The sequence below is a fragment of the Tasmannia lanceolata genome, unplaced genomic scaffold (assembly GCF_043159265.1).
Source record: "Tasmannia lanceolata isolate RefF3 unplaced genomic scaffold, GAP_Taslan_0.1 ptg000004l, whole genome shotgun sequence".
Classification (NCBI taxonomy): domain Eukaryota; kingdom Viridiplantae; phylum Streptophyta; class Magnoliopsida; order Canellales; family Winteraceae; genus Tasmannia; species Tasmannia lanceolata.
Genome location: NW_027518681.1, coordinates 5,014,234 through 5,031,714, shown reverse-complemented (window position 1 = coordinate 5,031,714; position 17,481 = coordinate 5,014,234). Strand labels below are relative to the sequence as shown.

The 17,481-nt window shown below is 37.9% G+C and overlaps 2 protein-coding genes and 1 non-coding gene across 6 annotated transcripts; 1 reads left to right on the top strand and 2 right to left on the bottom strand.

Annotated features, from left to right (window-relative positions):
• Positions 1 to 1,164: 1,164 nt before the first annotated feature.
• Positions 1,165 to 4,550, bottom strand: LOC143876100 (galactomannan galactosyltransferase 1-like). Its single transcript, XM_077377740.1, has 2 exons — positions 3,774 to 4,550; positions 1,165 to 2,245 (listed from the first exon to the last, which is right to left on the bottom strand). The coding sequence occupies exons 1-2, from the start codon at positions 4,466 to 4,468 to the stop codon at positions 1,567 to 1,569; spliced, it is 1,374 nt and encodes a 457-aa protein (XP_077233855.1). The 5' UTR covers positions 4,469 to 4,550; the 3' UTR covers positions 1,165 to 1,566.
• Positions 4,551 to 7,343: 2,793 nt separating this feature from the next.
• TRNAT-AGU (transfer RNA threonine (anticodon AGU)) lies at positions 7,344 to 7,417 on the top strand. Its single transcript has one exon. It is a non-coding gene; the product is annotated as a tRNA-Thr (tRNA).
• A 726-nt stretch (positions 7,418 to 8,143) lies between these two features.
• LOC143876099 (heptahelical transmembrane protein 4-like) lies at positions 8,144 to 16,526 on the bottom strand. Of its 4 annotated transcripts, none has more exons than XM_077377738.1 (5): positions 16,075 to 16,526; positions 15,641 to 15,928; positions 10,261 to 10,594; positions 8,705 to 9,210; positions 8,144 to 8,515 (listed from the first exon to the last, which is right to left on the bottom strand). In XM_077377738.1, the coding sequence occupies exons 2-5, from the start codon at positions 15,919 to 15,921 to the stop codon at positions 8,371 to 8,373; spliced, it is 1,266 nt and encodes a 421-aa protein (XP_077233853.1). In that variant the 5' UTR covers positions 15,922 to 15,928; positions 16,075 to 16,526; the 3' UTR covers positions 8,144 to 8,370. The 4 variants fall into 4 exon arrangements, with proteins under 4 accessions (XP_077233853.1, XP_077233852.1, XP_077233850.1 ...); XM_077377737.1 differs by having other exon boundaries at positions 8,705 to 9,213; positions 15,641 to 15,967; positions 16,075 to 16,525; XM_077377735.1 differs by having other exon boundaries at positions 8,705 to 9,213; positions 16,075 to 16,525.
• Between the last annotated feature and the right edge of the window lie 955 nt (positions 16,527 to 17,481).

Sequence of the window (17,481 nt, the reverse complement as noted above, 5' to 3'; positions counted from 1 at the left end):
CGAGAGTACTAGAGTTTTGGAAGGGGGTTTTCAAGTCTCTAGGATTGGGGTTATCTAGTATAAAAAATGGGGTTACTAATTTCCGAATGGGTGATCAAGTCTCTAAAAATTGGCCAAGGGTACTGGAGTTTTGGAAGGGGGTTTTCAAATCTCTGGGATTGGGGTTATCTAGTATCAAAAATGGGGTTACCAATTTTCGAATGGGCTTATCAAGTCCTTGAAAATTGGCCGAGGGTACTGGAGTTTTGGAAGGGGGTTTTCAAGTCTCTAGAATTAGGGTTATCAAGTATCAAAATGGGGTTACCAATTTCCGAATGGGCTTATCAAGTCCCTGAAAATTAGCTGAGGGTACTTAGAGTTTTGGAAGGGGGTTTTCAAGTATTTGGGATTGCGGTTATCTAATATCAAAATGGGGTTACCAATTTACGAATGAGCTTATCAAGTCCCTTAAAATTGGCTGAGGGTACTAGAGTTTTGGAAGGGGGTTTTGAAGTCTCTGGGGTTGGAGTTATCCAGTATCAAAATGGGGTTACCAAATTCCGAATGAGCTTATCGAGTGCCTTATGAACACATTTTTTACTTCATTTTTTTCATTCTTTCATTTTCACTGTTTTTTTCTTTCTACCCTACGATTCATCTTCCTCATCCTCCATTGAAAGGGAGAAGTAGAAATGCAAAACCCTAAAACAAATGAAAAACAAAACCTAGATATAGAGAGATAGATGAGAATGAACTCACGTTTCAAGTTTTCGAGCTTTCCCACCTCTAATGGTGGCTAAATGATGAAGAAGATGACTATTAAGGTAAAAAAACAAAATTGAAAATGAAAAAGTAAAAAAAAGAAGGAATGAAGAGAGAAGAGGGAAAAGTGAGAACGCAAAACGTGATGCTTAAGAAAAGGGCATTTTCGTCAAGCTTTTATTGACAAGACATCTTTTGTCTCTCGTTGATAATTTCAGAAAAGCATGGGTCAAATTTGATAATTCCGTATAATTTTTGTCCCCCATTGGTAATTCCTAAATATTATTTGGGTAGACCTGTATTCGGATCAATCTATCCTGAGATACAAGGTAACCCCAAGATAATGTCTTGTCCATGAATACCTATCCTACAATCCCATTATCTAGGTAGGCAATAGAAAAGGCTTAACACCCATAATAACACTTTAATAACCGAGAAATTATCCTCCAATCACGCAATTATTTAACTACAATCAACACTAAGATTCTCCATTCCCACATTCCCATGACCCACTTTACACATATTTAGGCAGAAAAAAAGGTTGCTATAAACAAAAGCCAAAGTATCCAATGTCACTCACTTTCCTTACTTATACAGTGCAATCTAACTTCACTCATTTCAGGTAGGCCCCATCACAAACATGTGTCGCAATGTGTTGACTCTAGACCAATTTTTGTCTAACTTTTCTTTCTCAAACCCTGTTTCATATTTGACAAAAGCCCTTCAATCCTACGATTATAATCGTCCGATCAAGAAAGGATCCACAAGACGAACGGTCTGGATTATAGCACCTAAAAAAAAGTTCATAAAACATACACATGATATTCATGCCGGAAAATCAAATGGCACCGGAGAAACCCCTGGAGAATCCAAATCCTTGTGAACGAACCCAAAACTCCTTAGAACCTGATTATCTGCGAAATTCAGAGCTTTTTGCATTCCATCCCAACAACTCTTGCTAGAATACTCCGTGTTGTGAACTCCACTACATGGTTGACACCCTGTAAAATGTGTTATAAAAGGCCTCCTATAACTCCCCCTCAAACTACCCCACCCTCTCACATACTCCTCCCTCATCTCTCCATAGTACTCACTCACTTTCTCCGCATGCCTCCTCCTTAATCCGGCCACCCCCTTCTCAATCTCCAAATACTTATTTGTAATGTTTTGTAATGTCCCTACAATCTCTTCCCAATACCCTTCGAAGTAATAATCACTTTCTAAGAAGATTTTTTTTCCCCATCTTTCTTTTTCTTTCACTAGTAGGTAAGCTAGACCTGTTTGGTCATCTGATTCTTTGAAGAACTTGTCTTTGAAAAGGGTTTTTTGGGTTTTACCCCATTGATCGTATTCTGTGGTCTGTGGGCCCATACTGGCCCACACGTCCATGAAATCCATCGACCATTGGCAGTTCCTGATCAAGAAAACTCCAGCATTGAGCCCCGTCCAGCTTCGTTTCTCGTAGATGAGGTTGGTCCAGCCATGAACTATGAGATTGTGGTCCCTGTTGTTGCCAAAATACGGTATTGTGGATGATCAAAATGGGGAAGACACAAATAAGAGTGAACGTTTTGAAAATGAAGAGTTTTCAAATGGTGTAAGTCCTTATAGTCTAATATCTTACACCTTCAATAGGATGATCCTAACCGTTCATTTGACAGGCCATAACATAAATAGGTTGTGCCCCAAAGTATCATTTGTACATTTGCACAGGATAATCCCAACCCACCAATCTATTGAGGTTTCCATAACATGCGATTCCTCTATAAATCAAAGGGCTAGGATCATCCTGTACAAATTATTTTATGGGGACAAGCTGCAAGCTGTTTACGTTTTGACCCATCAAATGGACAGTTTGGATCCTCCTAGCGTGGAAGCCATAGTGCTCGGTTTGGTTCCTTGTTTTGGGGGGATTGTAGGAGTTTCAAATGCACGAGATCTCCCAGAGATCTCCCCGAAACATGTTTGGTTGTCATTTACACCTTTGACCACCCGACAACTTCTAGACATCATTATTGGTTTTTATCCTATGTGGTGCCTACGTGGCAGAGATGTCCCAACCCATCAATCTATTGAGGTTTCCATAATATGCGATTCCTCTATAAATCAAAGGGCTAGGATCATCCTGTACAAATTATTTTATGGGGACAAGCTGTTTACGTTTTGACCCATCAAATGGACAGTTTGGATCCTCCCGGCATGGAAGCCATAGTGCTCGGTTTGGTTGCTTGTTTTGGAGGGATGTAGGAGTTTCAAATGCATGAGATCTCCGAGATCTCCCCAAAGCATGTTTGGTTGTCTTTTACACCTTTGACCTTTGACCACTAGACAACTTCTAGACATCTTTATTAGTTTTTATCCTAGGTGGCGCCTACGTGGCAGAGATGTCCCCCCCTAATCTTCTCCCCTTTTTTCACCCAAATGGAAAATTTTGTTAGGTTTAGGAGAAATTCTTGTCTTATTCTTTTTCTCTCTTGCTTTTCTCTCTCCCTCCCACCTATATTTTGATAATGACACCCTACATCTTCCGCAACCAAACACTACTCGCAAATCTCCCTCATAATATTCTCCCCATCTTCCATTCTCTTCCATTCTTGTCTAATTCTCTTTTGACTTATTTTTTTCCTATTCTCCCAGCCATCTACAAACAGAGCATAGGATAATTTTGAAAAAATACTGGACTATATTAGCTTATAAACCCTTATTTTTCAAAACGTAAGGTACGGATTGCGCTATAGGATGATCCAAACCGTCCATATGATGGGCCATAAACATAAATAGGTTATGCCCAAAAATCATTTACATAGGAAGATCCTAGCCCTCCTATCTATAGATATTTTCATAATATGCAGTTCATCTATAGATCGGAGGGTTGAGGGTTGGGATCATCCCATGGAAAAGATTTTTCCACCTACTTACTTTATGGCCCATCATATTGAGTTTTTTATATAACACTTCTTCACAGCACAAAGTGTCCTTCGAGTACTATTGAACAAAAGAATTCTCTTTGAAATAAATAAAAAATCCAACACCTGTACTTCTCCAATGGCAGCTTGAACTCCATATCTGTAAAAGCAGCATCCGAGTCGACCCACCAAACCCACTCAGCCTCCGGGTGAGCAATCATCGCGGCTCGAATGACCGGAATTTTCGCCCAGAAAGTGAACATCTTGGGGTGAAACAGAGCATTATTATAGAAAAAATCATAGCCATGGATCCTGCAATAATCCACCTTGTTCTTGAAGAATCTAAGTAATAAATGGTCACCAATCGGATTCCGGCACGGCCCCGCCTGTGACCCGGAAACAAGTACAACTCGTTCACGGCTTCCGGCAGCAAAAGAAGGGTTTTGCCGGAGCCAATTTCGCCTTTTTTCGTCCCAATTTTTCATGGGTTTTTCAATCGAGTAGCTGAGATTTGGGTCATCATAAAAATTGGGAGAAGGGTCTTTATTCAATTGAAGATCTTGGGCCCCAGAGGGGCAATTTAGCAAGGAATCCTCAAAATTTGGTGTGTTGGTTTTGGTGGGGATAGAAGAGAGACTAGGGTTTTGGGTAAGGTTAGGGTTTAGAGAAGAATAGATAGCCCAGAAGAGGAGGAGAGCTACCATGGCTCCAGCTATGAATAGCAAGGTGTCTGATAAGCAAGAGGATTTGGGTCGATTAGGGTTTGATTTCGCCATGGAAATGGGTTGAAGTGGAAAGGAAGATTCATGTGGTGACACCATTCTAAGGGGTTTTTAGTCTGGGTCTTGCTAGGCTTAGATGCATAGATTTCTTGCCATGTGGAGGGTCTTAATGTCTTATTTTGTTTTGTGTGTCAGCTAAATAGAGCTATGAGATAAAGAGATGGGTGGATTTTTCTAAAAGTAGAGGGGTGTTTCTCATTTTAAGAGGAAAACTTGGCATGGGTGAAAAAGGTGGGAAAGACACACGTCTTTGAGCAGAAAAAGAGGTGTGCGCAGATTACGGGTGTGGGTCCCACTTTTTAAAATGTTTAGAGATGTTGCCACGTGGACGGCGATCGTAGTGCCGAGATTATCTGCTGCTTTTACTGTTTTTTGTCCGTTTGGTTGTAGCGTAACGGACTTTCGTTGGTCTTTGAGGAAGTAAATAATTGATGATCTTGAGAACCGATTGTGAGTCCAAAACAGACTTTGAGAACCGATTGTGAGTCCAAAACTTATTATTGGACTCAAATTTATCTTTAGGTCCGGTACAATAGCGACAGTCAGGTTATGTATGGAAGCTATGAATTTTTTTTTCATGATAAATTAGCTTCTCCAAGTGATGACGGAATCACAATCAGTACTCAAATTGAAAAACCGATTATTATTAGGCTCAAATTTACCGATTCACAATCAGTACTCAAAATCTAGAACAAACAGGGAATGTTTATTTTGGATTTAGAGGACAGTTTTTTTAGTCCAATAATCAATTTTAGACTTAAAATTAATTCGCCAAATACAAAACAACCCACAATCAGTCTCTCAAAAAAAAAAACACAAACAAACATGGCCTAAACATTTGAGAATGATATTTCCACCTCTTTGAGTGACCTAATTGACCTCTAGCTTGAAGAACGAAGCCTTGACCATCGAGCTAGAGGCTTAATCCCTCGACTTAGTCAATTAGTTGGAGCTGGAGCCACAGTGAAAGCAAGTCTTCGTAGCATAATTGTCATTACTAACGGATCCAAACCTCAGTTTATCTACCCATGACCAGGATGAAACTAGGGCTGAATTTGTTTTGGGTTTTGAGAACCAATTGGTGAGTCCAAAACTGATTATTGGACTCAATCGGTTCCTACAATCCAAAGCAAACAGAACCTAAGGCCATGTTTGTTTTAGATTATGATAACCGATTGTGGACCACATATTGCACTAAATTTGAGTCCGGTTGGGGACTCCATAATCGGTTGTGTGGGTACGAGACTGATGTTGTAGAATATTGAAAATGAGATTGGATCTTTTGTCAATGTTTTCTATTATCTTTTGGTCACTATTTTGGAAAGAATTTTGAGGTTTCATAACTAGCACTACCTGATTCGCGTCTTCTCTATAACATTTTAAGCTTGTGCTTCCAACTCTCGAATATACAATACCGACAATTAGTGTCGACATTAAACGAGAAAACCTCTAAAACCGTATTTTCAATCAAAGGTGGAAGATCGTTGTTCTATGTTTAATTATGGCCCACATGATCCATGGCCCTAATCACGAACAATATAGAAAAAGACACGCCAACAATGTTAAATGATACAATAAGAAAATGGGAGATACTCCTGTTAAGAATTTTAAAAATATGCAATATTTTCTTCTAGTGGCTCAACTAGAATGTATGAGTTTGCTTGGGAAAAAAAAAAAAAAAAAACAGTTTTTTTACCACCCATAAATTATATTTTTTAACAAATTTTGAGAAATAAATTGAGAGTATATTAGAATATACAAAATTATTTAACAAGGATTTAATAATTATTAAATTAAATTATTTTAATTATTGATTAAAATTATTAAATTTTTAAGGGATAATTTAGTAATTATATTGCTTGAAGCTAATATGATAATTGTGATAAATTGTTGGAAGAGTCAGTCCCCCAAGTCTCACTCCTCTGATTCATCGCAGGATTTTAAATAATTAAATGATTTTAATAATTGATTAAAATTATTCATAAATTGCTAGTTAAAGATAATTAGGTAATTAAAAAAAAAAAAAGGATTAGGGATTCTATGTAATACATTTTTATAGGGTTCAATTTTGCTCAAATGAACTTTTTCGGAACACGGAATTGACCTCGTTTTGAACCCGAATTTTTTTAAAGTGACCTATAAATTAATTCTTTAAGATAATTACAGAACCTATAAGCATATATGAATGTTAAATTAAAGAATTTTAAAAGAATAATTCTCCTTTAGATGAATTTTATCATTAAGTTACTATCTCAATTCAATTGTACATCCGGCCATGGTTATCAGATGAGGTTGCTAGGTGATGCGCTTGATCTGACCGTTAAAAATTGTCTGGATGAATATTTTTCGTCAATCGATGGAGAGATCTTCCAATCAACCCCATTCTGGATGCTTAGATCATGGATGATCCATTTAGCAAAACTCTCACATATTAGACTATCCTAGCCACCTGATTATTGCCTTAGAGATGGGATAGTTAATATAAGCAAGTCTTTTATATTGTTAATAATGACCAATGAGTCCTACCCAATCACCATGCTTGAAAAGGGGATTTTTAAATCCCATAATCGTTGAGCCTTGGGTCTTCACCTCTAGCTTTGCCAGTTGTAAGGACTAAGGAGGAGAGAGTAGAGAAGTTTTGTTATCTTTAGAGGGAAATGGGAAACTGGTGGGGGGAAAAGGAGTTTGCAAACAAGGTTAAAAGTTAAAACTAGCAAGAATTTAGGGAAAATCCTACTATCTCTAAATTTTCTAATGTTAGTGCCTAGCAAACCCAATGGCCTATTCAAGCGAATCATCCAAGCCTCTAAACTAAGTTAAATAATTTCCACTAATCATCCCTTTTTCTCTCTGTCTTCAAAAAGTATATTTTATGATTTAATATATAATTAATTATGTCGAGTGGAGAGGCAAAGCTTTCATAGCTCAGTTGGTTAGAGCACCCGTTTAGTAAGCGGGAGGTCTTGAGTTCAACTCTCAATGAAAGCAGATTTTACTTTTTCTGTTAGGTTTTTTTTACGCGTGGGGCGCATGCGTACTGCAAGGGGGTGAAAATATTATCTCCCTTTGCGTGTTCTGAATTTCTGATCGGACAGGTCAGATTTTCCAACCACTAGTTTTTATACGGCCCGTGAAGTCCAGTATTTTTTTAATACATGCCCCACTTCAAAAGATGATCCAAACCGTTCATTGTTGGGCCACTACGTAAATGGATTGTAGCCCGCAGATCATCCAGGATGTCCCTAAGCCTCCATCTGCACTTCAACGCTCGGCCACCATATAAAAGCTTATTACCTATCTTTGAATAACATGGTATATGGTATATGTGCACTGTACTATTGTGTATTATGATATTCAGTGCATGAGACTCTGTCACTCTGAGAGAAAGCTTGGTTCTTGCAAAAGGGATATTTATCATTTGAAGAAGGTTCACTCTTATAAAACCATCCATATCTTTCTATGAACATATGCTATAATCTTAAATCTCTGAAAAAACGTCAGAGGGAAGAAAGTGTGTAAAACAAAATGAAAGGTAAGGATTAGACATGAAAATACAGTGAACCCTATCTAAGTTGATACTGGATAAGTTAATGACCTTATCTTAGTGGAAAATCATTGGTCTCAACTTCGCCTGTCGACCTAAGTATACCTTTTTCAAATGGAATTTACTTGAAAAATATCAGAGCATTACTGCTTAAAAGAACTAATGTAAGATGCTTTGAACAGATACAAACTTATTCAGGACTTCCTGAACAAGTTAATAACATGTCTATAATATATAAACATCCAATTCTTACAAAACATGATCAGTTTATGTAAATCTAGAACAGAAGAAACTAAAAGTCCCAATAGAGTAATATGGCCATCCAATCATATCAGTCACCCATTCTTGATACAATGTTGAGATCAACCTAAATTCTCAAGAACCCATCACTGGAACCCTAACAACCTTGCAGATCCCTCCACTTGAGGTACACCAGCCCTGCCCGATAGTGCGTGAAAGCCCCCAAAACAACAAGTACATGAAACAGTTGATGGCTGTGGCCAGCAATGTCGAATTTCCCAGGCTTCCACCGCTCTGGTATCCTGGTAATGCAGGAAGAAGAAGAAATTAGAACACAAGAACATAGAAGAAGAATGGGAGCAATGCTCAACCCAATTGATATATTATCAATAACATAAATTTATCAAAATCCAAAATCCCCTTCTTCTACAGATGGTTTCTATCCCTTTAAATGAAAGACTCCAAGAGAAAATTCATTGGCAATACATCACCTGGTGGCATAGACCAATGCTCCAAGCCCATAGAAAGCACCCATCAGTATCTCATATCCAGTGGTGTGGATCGCCTCCGGCTGGTGCTTGAACAAAATCAACTTGTGCAAAATGGGTGCCACTCCTGAAACGCCCATGCCGAAAAAAAGGCCTGCTCGCATGCTCCGGTATTCGGGGTTTTGGAAGACTGGTAGAAGTGAGACGATGATTGTGGCAATTCCCAGAAGTGTTATGAAGCCCAAGTAAAGGTTGCAAAAGAAGGGGTTGCACATGAAGGAGTAGTAGACTGGTGGGTAGAAGGAAGTTGAGATGAGGGCAGCTATTCCGGCGTAGTCAAGCCGGAGCATGATGTAGGATAAGCGTTCGGAGTGGCAGGAGAGAAGGTGGCACGTGCTGCTGGCGAGTAGACAGAACATGGCTCCGCCTAGGAAGGCGAAAAATGGCCAGCGGGTGATCGGCCGAACCACTAGAGGTGCTATCATGTTGGCAACATCTGCTTTCACGCTCTGCTGAACTCGTGGTAGATAAAACACTAAATTAACATTCGGATATAATGGTGATGATGAGAACAATAATCAGCATAATTTATTTTTTATTTTTTATTTTGAATGGTCACAGTTTTTTTTTTTTTTTTTTTTGAGATGGTTTGAATGGTAACAGTTTCATTCATAAAAGATGACCAAGGGGTTCATTCCCAGCAGTACAAGAGAGAAGGAAACAAAAAGAAAACAAACAGAAAGATACAACATAATTCTACAAAAGAGACTTGATTACAATGTTGATACTGTTTTTCGTAATAATAACCCCGGCGTTCTGGCATCTTGCCTCTCAAAAGGTGATTGAAAACAAGAAAATCTAGTGGACTTGGGTTTTTTAATACAAAGAGAACAAGAAATCTTAGTCTCCTGTCATCTCAGTATCTCATATTGGATAAAGTTCATGGGGTAAAAATCATGGAAAGACAAAAACATCTTCTTTCATCTCTTGGTATTTAAATAGTACAGTGGTGTAAGGAAAATTTTACTAGCAACTCCGAAGGTGAAAAGAGAGAGTTCCCCAAGTATGCAAAAAATCAAAGTAACCATCATCGTTAACAGAAAAATAAATGAGCAGTTTTTACCACTTACCATTTCTAGTTATAGTTCTTTTTTTTTCTGTTTTCTCTATATTGAACTCAATAACAGACTCCTCTATAGAAGAGGAAAGCAAAGAGGCGCCTAAACTATTAGCCATCTGCTAACCAATTAATGAAGTAAAACATGAAATTTTTCCATGACAATTTTCTAGAAAAGAGAACTACATTCATAACACTTTTAAAAAAACTCCTGAATCAATCATCAACTTGCCCAAGTTGACTCTATTTTGTCTCTCTGTGTTAACCCAAACTCCTTTGACTTGCCCAAGTAAATGAAAAATTGACTGCATCACCCACTAACTCGCCCGACTCGACAAGGCCTTAATTTCCCCAAGTTCTTCCCCAAGTATGAGTTTTTAAACACTGGCTCATAAAATTAAAACCAACAACTAACTGGATATAAGAAGCAGAGAATATTTACCAGAACACAGACATCAGTATGGTTGGCATTGGAAAATCTCTCAGGCAAACAGTTTGTGAGAAGTTCTAGAAGATGCCAACCAGAAAACGATGGAAGCAAGTCCATCGAAGGCAAGGAGGTCTTTAATGTCTTTAATTCATCACGCAATCTTTGCAAATCGGCCATATTTGGTATAGAAGGAAGACAAGTCATGAGTTCTGAGTGCATCTTGTGCAGATCGGCCCTCTTCAAAACATCGGGCAAATGCTGCAGAGAATGGAGATCCACAACCTTTGGGACTTTCATTGCCGTGTATATGGTCAAAGCAAGAAAAATGAAGAATCCGATCAAGTGCCTGACACATAAGTATAGTGTGATCTAAGAAGAAAAAGAAATCCTACAGTAAAAGCACCACTGCAAAATTTTCCAAACTAAAAAGTACAGTAAGCAAAAGTACTATAGATATCAAAATATTGGAAGCTCACAAACATACAAAGGTAATAGAGTGAAAGATAAACAAGATATCAACCAAGTTTTCTCAAAGAAATGGAGAGGTACAAAAGCATGGAGTCTAATGAAGATCAATCAGTTATGGAGTCAAACAATGAGTGACAACAGAGCAATAAGCATTAGAGTTTTTAATCAACAACTGGGTAAAACACGATTAGAGACCCAAACTAGAAAACAATTGCTAAAACATGATGGTTGACTCACGATAGTTGTAATGTTTACATGTGATGGATATGATTGCATTGCTTGTCGCTTCACTTCTCTTATTAATGGCTTCATCTAAATAGTTTGTTCTAACTTTGAATATTCATGCCACTAATTACATGGATCGATCAGGTTCCTTGCTGATGCAATTATAAGATGTTGAGTATGTGTGGTATAACTGGATCATGCTTCTGCTAAGGAAGCAATCTTGTCATGATTGTTGCAGAAGTTGCAAGAGATGTGGGTTCATGGTTGTTTTTTTTCCCCCACAAGCAAGCAAATATTTCATTTCAGCTAAAAGGTTCTCAGTCGTTTTGGCAATTCTGGGCAAGTTTATTAATGTAAATTGCGGTCGTAACAGAATAAGAAGGTCCAAAGTACTATCAAACCATTCAGTCGCAATTTAATAACACTGGTAGCATGTAGAAATTAAGGTAACCATCCGTAAGATGCTGATTAAGAGATGGACTATACTTAGTATACTTCTGCTATGGTTAAGTTGTTATAATAGGCTCATGGATGACCTCTTGTAGAAGCAATTAGATTAATATAAGTTGAAAGGTTCAAAGTAGGTGAGCTATTTCATGCCAGTTACTCTCTGTGATTTGTTATTGTACGAAAAAATTTGAAGCCATTAAGTAGTTGGAACGATTAAGAGACAATTTCTTAACATTGCAGTAGTAATTATACGACTGATGTCACTGATCAAGGAGTAAGATTAGGGCATGGTTTTAAATTTCCACCAAAACCGACACAAAACGACCGAAATATTTCCATTTCCATCCCCACCGAAACGAAATCTCAATGAATTCGTTCCACTTCATTATTTCGGTCGAAATCGACCGAACTTCAACTGCAATGGTAGAAATGAAAAAAAAATTGGAAAGATGCTTCGATATGTAGCATATAAAGCTATTTTTCTCAAAACAAATAAATTCCTGCCCTAATCTACTACAAATTGAAAAAATAAAATAACATATGTGAAAGTTTCAGACTGAAACTCATCGTTGTTATCATCTTTACTTTGATTTGTTGCATTTATTGATAAATAGTCATTCGGATGTAAATGATGCAAATGGTGGTGTCAAGAACAATTGTAAAGGTAGAAAAATATTTAATCTTTTTTTATCTTTGTCAACATGTTTGTGGGCCAATCCTAGTTAAATCAAATGTGGGCCCACTTTTCATTTCAATATGAAGTCACGGGAATTTCGAAGGAGCACCAAGTGCGAAACTTGAGTTCTCAATAAGGGGCGCGCTCACGTTTTTTGGCTCCCTGTTACAACTATAGCACTTCTTATTTTGCTTTTCAAACTTCCAACTCCGAATGTGAGGTAGCAGTTCTTGCTATGTTGTTGTATTCGACGTAGCCTAAGCATCATACAAATAATGAGTCTCTGACTAAGCACAGAAAGGGGAAATGCCTTCTTTGTAAGTTATATTACTTTGCATTTCATTTCATTTCATTAATGTAGAGAATGATATTTGGTAAGCAGCATCATTAGACTACACAACAAAGTAATCGTATCTTATGCATTGGATGTCAGATCGGTATTGGACCAATACCACCTGTAACTCTATGTCGTATTGACATAGAGTTGGGGTCCTTGGAGAGATGATTGGTCATTGCACTTTCTTATATTTCATTACATTGTACTTCTTTATTGACTTTATTGTTCCAGATATGTGCAATAAGACATGCCACTAGGTGTTCTATGCGACTAAGCCATTATGGATGGATTTTTTGTTTATGTGATGGTTTCTGAGTATGTATTTGTGCTTTTCTAGCATTTTCCGACATTTCATCTTAAAATTTCATCATTTACATATATTTCCATACGTTTCTGTGATTTTACAAGATTTTCTCTAAATTTTCCAAATATTTCTATTTTTGTGCCGACCAACAAAATCAAACTTTAAAACCTTGGATCAAGGCACCATGAAAAAAGATCAGAACGACTCACTCATTCATGCAAGTACCACAGAAGACTTAGTTCACAATATTAAGAAGGCATGGACTTCGGAACAAATAACTTTTGTAAGCTTGCTTTAAGTTATCATTATCCATACATAACACCGTATCATAAATTCATCGGTAAGTGATTTTACACATCCCTTGTTTTAATAGATACACACATCCCGCTATGATGTGATCCGGTAACCTTAGGATTAGATTTATTTGTAATTAATTTGATGGAAATCTTGTAATTATTTATTTAAGGTTTATTTTAGTCTTTTGTCGCATTTTTATTGGTTCTAGACGTATGGGGTTTCCACATTAACCTATGATCCACAATCCTAAACCGAGGCCCATTATTTACATCCCACTACCTTTGATAAAAGCCCAACCCCCATCACTTAAGCCTTTAAAAGAATTTTTATCCTATTGGACCATGGCCCACGCATCTTAAATTCTATTAGGCTACCAGCTATGGCCCACTATTTAAATCTGTAAAACTTATTTGTTTCCCATTGGTTGCCCCTTATGGCCCACCACATAAATCACTTATATCACAACTCCTCTCATATAAAACCCAAAAGCTCCCCCCCCCCCCCCCCCTCTCTCTCTCTCTGGAAATTGATTGCATGGAATACCCACCCTTCTCTCTCTCAGTTTTGTGTAGCCAACAACATCTCCTCCTCCTCCTCTCCTCTTTCTTTCCTTCTTTCCTCCCACTCTTCCTCTTTCCTCTCTTCCTCCTCCCCTCTCGCTCATGGCTGAGGCTGTCCACCCCCCAGCCAACCCCTCCCTTCTCCCCCTTCTTTCCTCCTCATCTCTCTTCTAAAACTCAAGGTTGTGATCCTTCTCTCTCTCTCTCTCTCTCTCTCTCTCTCTCTCTCTCTCTCTCTCTCTCTCGTGTACAATATGCAGCTAGACAACAAGAGCACAAAGTTCGGCAAGCCGCCCTAGGTACGAATTCCAATTCCCTTTACTTTGTTATGTCCTATCCCATTCCCCCTCCTCTTGAAACCTTTCTCATTAACCGCACAACCCTTACCTAATCATTCACTAATCCTTGACACTTTATTTCTTTTAATGGGATTTTTTTTTAATGGAATCCTAATCACTTTTTTTTTTTTGAATGGAAAGCTTATCACTTTATTAACCTACCTAGATATCCACCATCACTCACCTACCCCATTAGTATTGTTTGGGCCATAGGTATTTTTTTCTACATATATGATTTATGTGACAGATTCAATTGAGATCTGATTTTATTCATTAGTTAGATTTTCTTTTCTTTTGGGACTTTTTTGTTTTGAATGGTTGCAATTTCATTCAAAAGGAAAGAGCAGAAGACCTAGATGGTCGACCACATAGTACAAAGAGAAACACAATAAGCGAATAAATGAACATAAAAAAATAAAAATAAAACAATGATCGGGGGGATCAAACATCTCCAACCCTGTCTACCCATGCCTTCCCGAGCAAGTTTATCTGCCTCACTATTAGCAGACCTTCTAATGTAAAAAAGGGTGGCCCAGTGCATGAGGCTCCCGCCATTGCGGGATTTGGGGAGGGCTAGATGTACGCAGCCTTACCCCTACTTTGCAGAGAGGCTGTTTCCGTGACTCGAACCCATGACCACCAAGTCACAATGGAGCAACCTTACTGTTGCGCCAAGGCTCACCCTCTTTGCAGACCTTCTAATGTGCTTAAAAATAATTGAAGATCCTTCTATCCGGTCTTGAATCTCATAGAAAAGTGGGCCAATCTCGAAGGAGGGACAATCGTCCCTCTAAGCCACCGAATGACATTCATGGAATCTCCTTCCACAAATGTCCTATTCATGTCATCTCTTTTGGGACAGTCATCTCTTTTGGGACTATTGTATGGACATGTTTGGGATGATTTAGCTTCTATTTGATGAATGAATTCAAAGGTTCTGCATCTCCCATGAAAAAAATTAACTGTCGTTGATTATTACGTTGTGTTTATGCTGATTTGGGAATGCATGTTGCTGCCTTTCTTGAATGGTTACCTATTTTTATGGTTGGGAATTTTCACAACAAGCTAGCGGTAATTACATGAAGTTAGAAATGAGGGGAAGTGCTAAAAATTGATTGCCTACTTAGTAATTTGTTCCCTATGCCTTCTTTCATTTGTTAGTTCTCCACTGCCTTAGGATCTTAAATTTTTAAAAATGATTCCAATAGAGACTGTATTGATGATTTTGGGTTGTTATTCCAGTTAATACAGTTATGTTGCTGTTCACGAAAATCTGTTATATATGCATGGAGTGTTTGATGGTTGTTTCCATTTATATTTTACATTGACAAGACAACGTCATGCATAGCTTCTATTGTAGTTCTTGTTCCCCTCGGTTTTCTGAATCTTCTTTTGTGAGTTTCTACGTTGATCTTTTATGTTCAATATCATCACAGGGACAGATTCCATCTCAATTGTATGACATTCAGCATGAAGTTGCAAGTAGAAGATTCCAAAACTGAATCATATGTTAGTTTTTAGCTCTCTGTTTTTCCAAATTGTAACTCTACATTGTCTATTTCCTTGTCAAGAAAGCTACCAAATCAGGGAAATTAACAATTTTCTCTAATCAAAGAACCCATACAAAGTACCATAATGCAACACAAATAAAAAACTAAAAGTTCACAATACAAGGAAACACCCATATATAAACCACAAGAGAAGAAGAAAATTTAAATTCTTGGATAGAACCCTTACGTCCAGACGTTAAGAGTCTCGTTGTGAATGGTGAAAATGCTGAGAAAGACCTGTTTCAGCGGCCATTCCGATCGGTAATGTCCAACTATAAACTCGTTGTCCCTTAAATAACCAGGTAATGAATGATATTCAACAAGCTGATACTTCACTTTTTTCCACAATCTCTTCCCCTTACCCTCTTTTAATGAAACCCTATTACCATCTTCACCCCCAAGACAGCAATTCTCAGTTGAATCCGAAGAAGCTTTCGAATTCTCACCGCTTAAACAACCCTCAATCATATCTTCCCTTCAACAAAATCCAAATAAAAAAAAAATCAAAAAGAACCTACAAAAGAACATCCCTAACAATTAAAAAAAGAAACAAAAACCCTAAAAAACTCAAATTCCAGCCAAATAATAAAAAACCCAGAAGCGAAAACTACAGAAACATACCTGGAATCGAAGGAAAATCGGCTAAGAACAAAACCCAGAAGAGGATTCGAGGGAATTCGAACAGAGGGTGGTGGATTTATCACTTATCACTTATTTATCTAGGGTTTCAACATGTCTCTGACGAACATACAGAGATGGGTGCGATAGAAGTGATGATTAACACGTCAAAACCGATAGGGAAAAGGTTTATTAAATGACAAATCAAATCAATGAATGGTGTTTGTTCGAAACACGAACCCCGTTGAATTGAAAATCATGGGGTTTCGATGAGAACAAGAATTCAAGAATCAGAAGATATTTGTTTCTGTTCTATTCTTTTCTCTTTTTCCTCTCTCTAATGGGGTTTGAGATATGTGGTCGAGAAGTTATATTCGTTGTGATTCGGTAGAACAGATGCGGAGATTCCGAGATGCTTTTGGCCCTGATGCAAACCCATTATTTATGGGGAATGATATGAGGAGAGAACTTTGTGTGAGAAGCCTTTCATGGGGTACCGTGCCACGTACCAAATCCCTGATCTTCATCTGTGGGCCCAAAATTTAAAACATACTACCCTCTTTTTTTTTGAAAGGAATAAAAAATCAGTTCTTTCGGACACTATTAACGTTTTTGTTTCATCATAAACCTCCAAAGTGGGTTGCTGGTTTTGTTTCATCATCATTCAATTATAGTCCATTGATTGCTAGTAGTAGTAGTCTCTAGGGGTGCAACTCGGGTCGGGTTGGGTCGAACCCCTAACCCAACTCGAGATAGCATTCTCTCAACCCTAACCTAACCTGCCTTCAAGTCAGGACGGGTTGGGTTCAAATTGGTTCAGGTTGGGTTCGGGTTCATCTAGGGCCAAATAGAAAAATACAAGAAAAATAACATTATAGTAGAATGTCATGAGAACATTATTCCGATGTTTGGTTGGGTTGGGTTCCCAAGGCCTTAACTTGACCCAAGATCAGGTTGCACCCCTATGATTAGATAAGGGAAGTGACATGTTAGTCTCACTTTTTTGTTTTTTTTACTTCGGATAGCCCTTCTAGTGTATTTATGAGTTGTGACTTTTTTTTATGGGTTTATGAGTTATGACTTGTGAATACTATTTTACTCCACACAGGGCTGTCTCAAGTAAAAACAAAGGGGGGTGGGGAATGTTTCATTTCTCAGTAGATGATTGGTGTCATCCAATACATCAAGGGCTTGTTTGATTACAAGATAATTTTTGGGGATAGAACTTATTTCAATACAAATGATAATTAGGCATTTGTTGATCAATTGTCTAGGACAGAATCAATCCTAACTTATGACTTTATCCTAGACAATTTTGCAACTTAAACTCTAGAAGAGAGAGAATTTCACTTGTTCAAGGCCAAAAAAAGAAAAAAAAAAAAACCAAGAAGAAAACATAGGGTCAAATTT

Excerpts from the sequence above, each read along its gene's own strand:
- LOC143876099 (XM_077377737.1), bottom strand. The coding sequence starts at position 15,921 with ATGATTGAGGGTTGTTTAAGCGGTGAGAATTCGAAAGCTTCTTCGGAT. Across the intron at positions 9,214-10,260 it reads ATACTGATGTCTGTGTTCTG|CAGAGCGTGAAAGCAGATGT; the intron begins GTAAATATTCTC and ends CCACGAGTTCAG. Across the intron at positions 8,516-8,704 it reads GCATTGGTCTATGCCACCAG|GATACCAGAGCGGTGGAAGC; the intron begins GTGATGTATTGC and ends CTGCATTACCAG.
- LOC143876100 (XM_077377740.1), bottom strand. The coding sequence starts at position 4,468 with ATGGTGTCACCACATGAATCTTCCTTTCCACTTCAACCCATTTCCATG. Across the intron at positions 2,246-3,773 it reads CTGCCATTGGAGAAGTACAG|GGACCACAATCTCATAGTTC; the intron begins GTGTTGGATTTT and ends TGGCAACAACAG.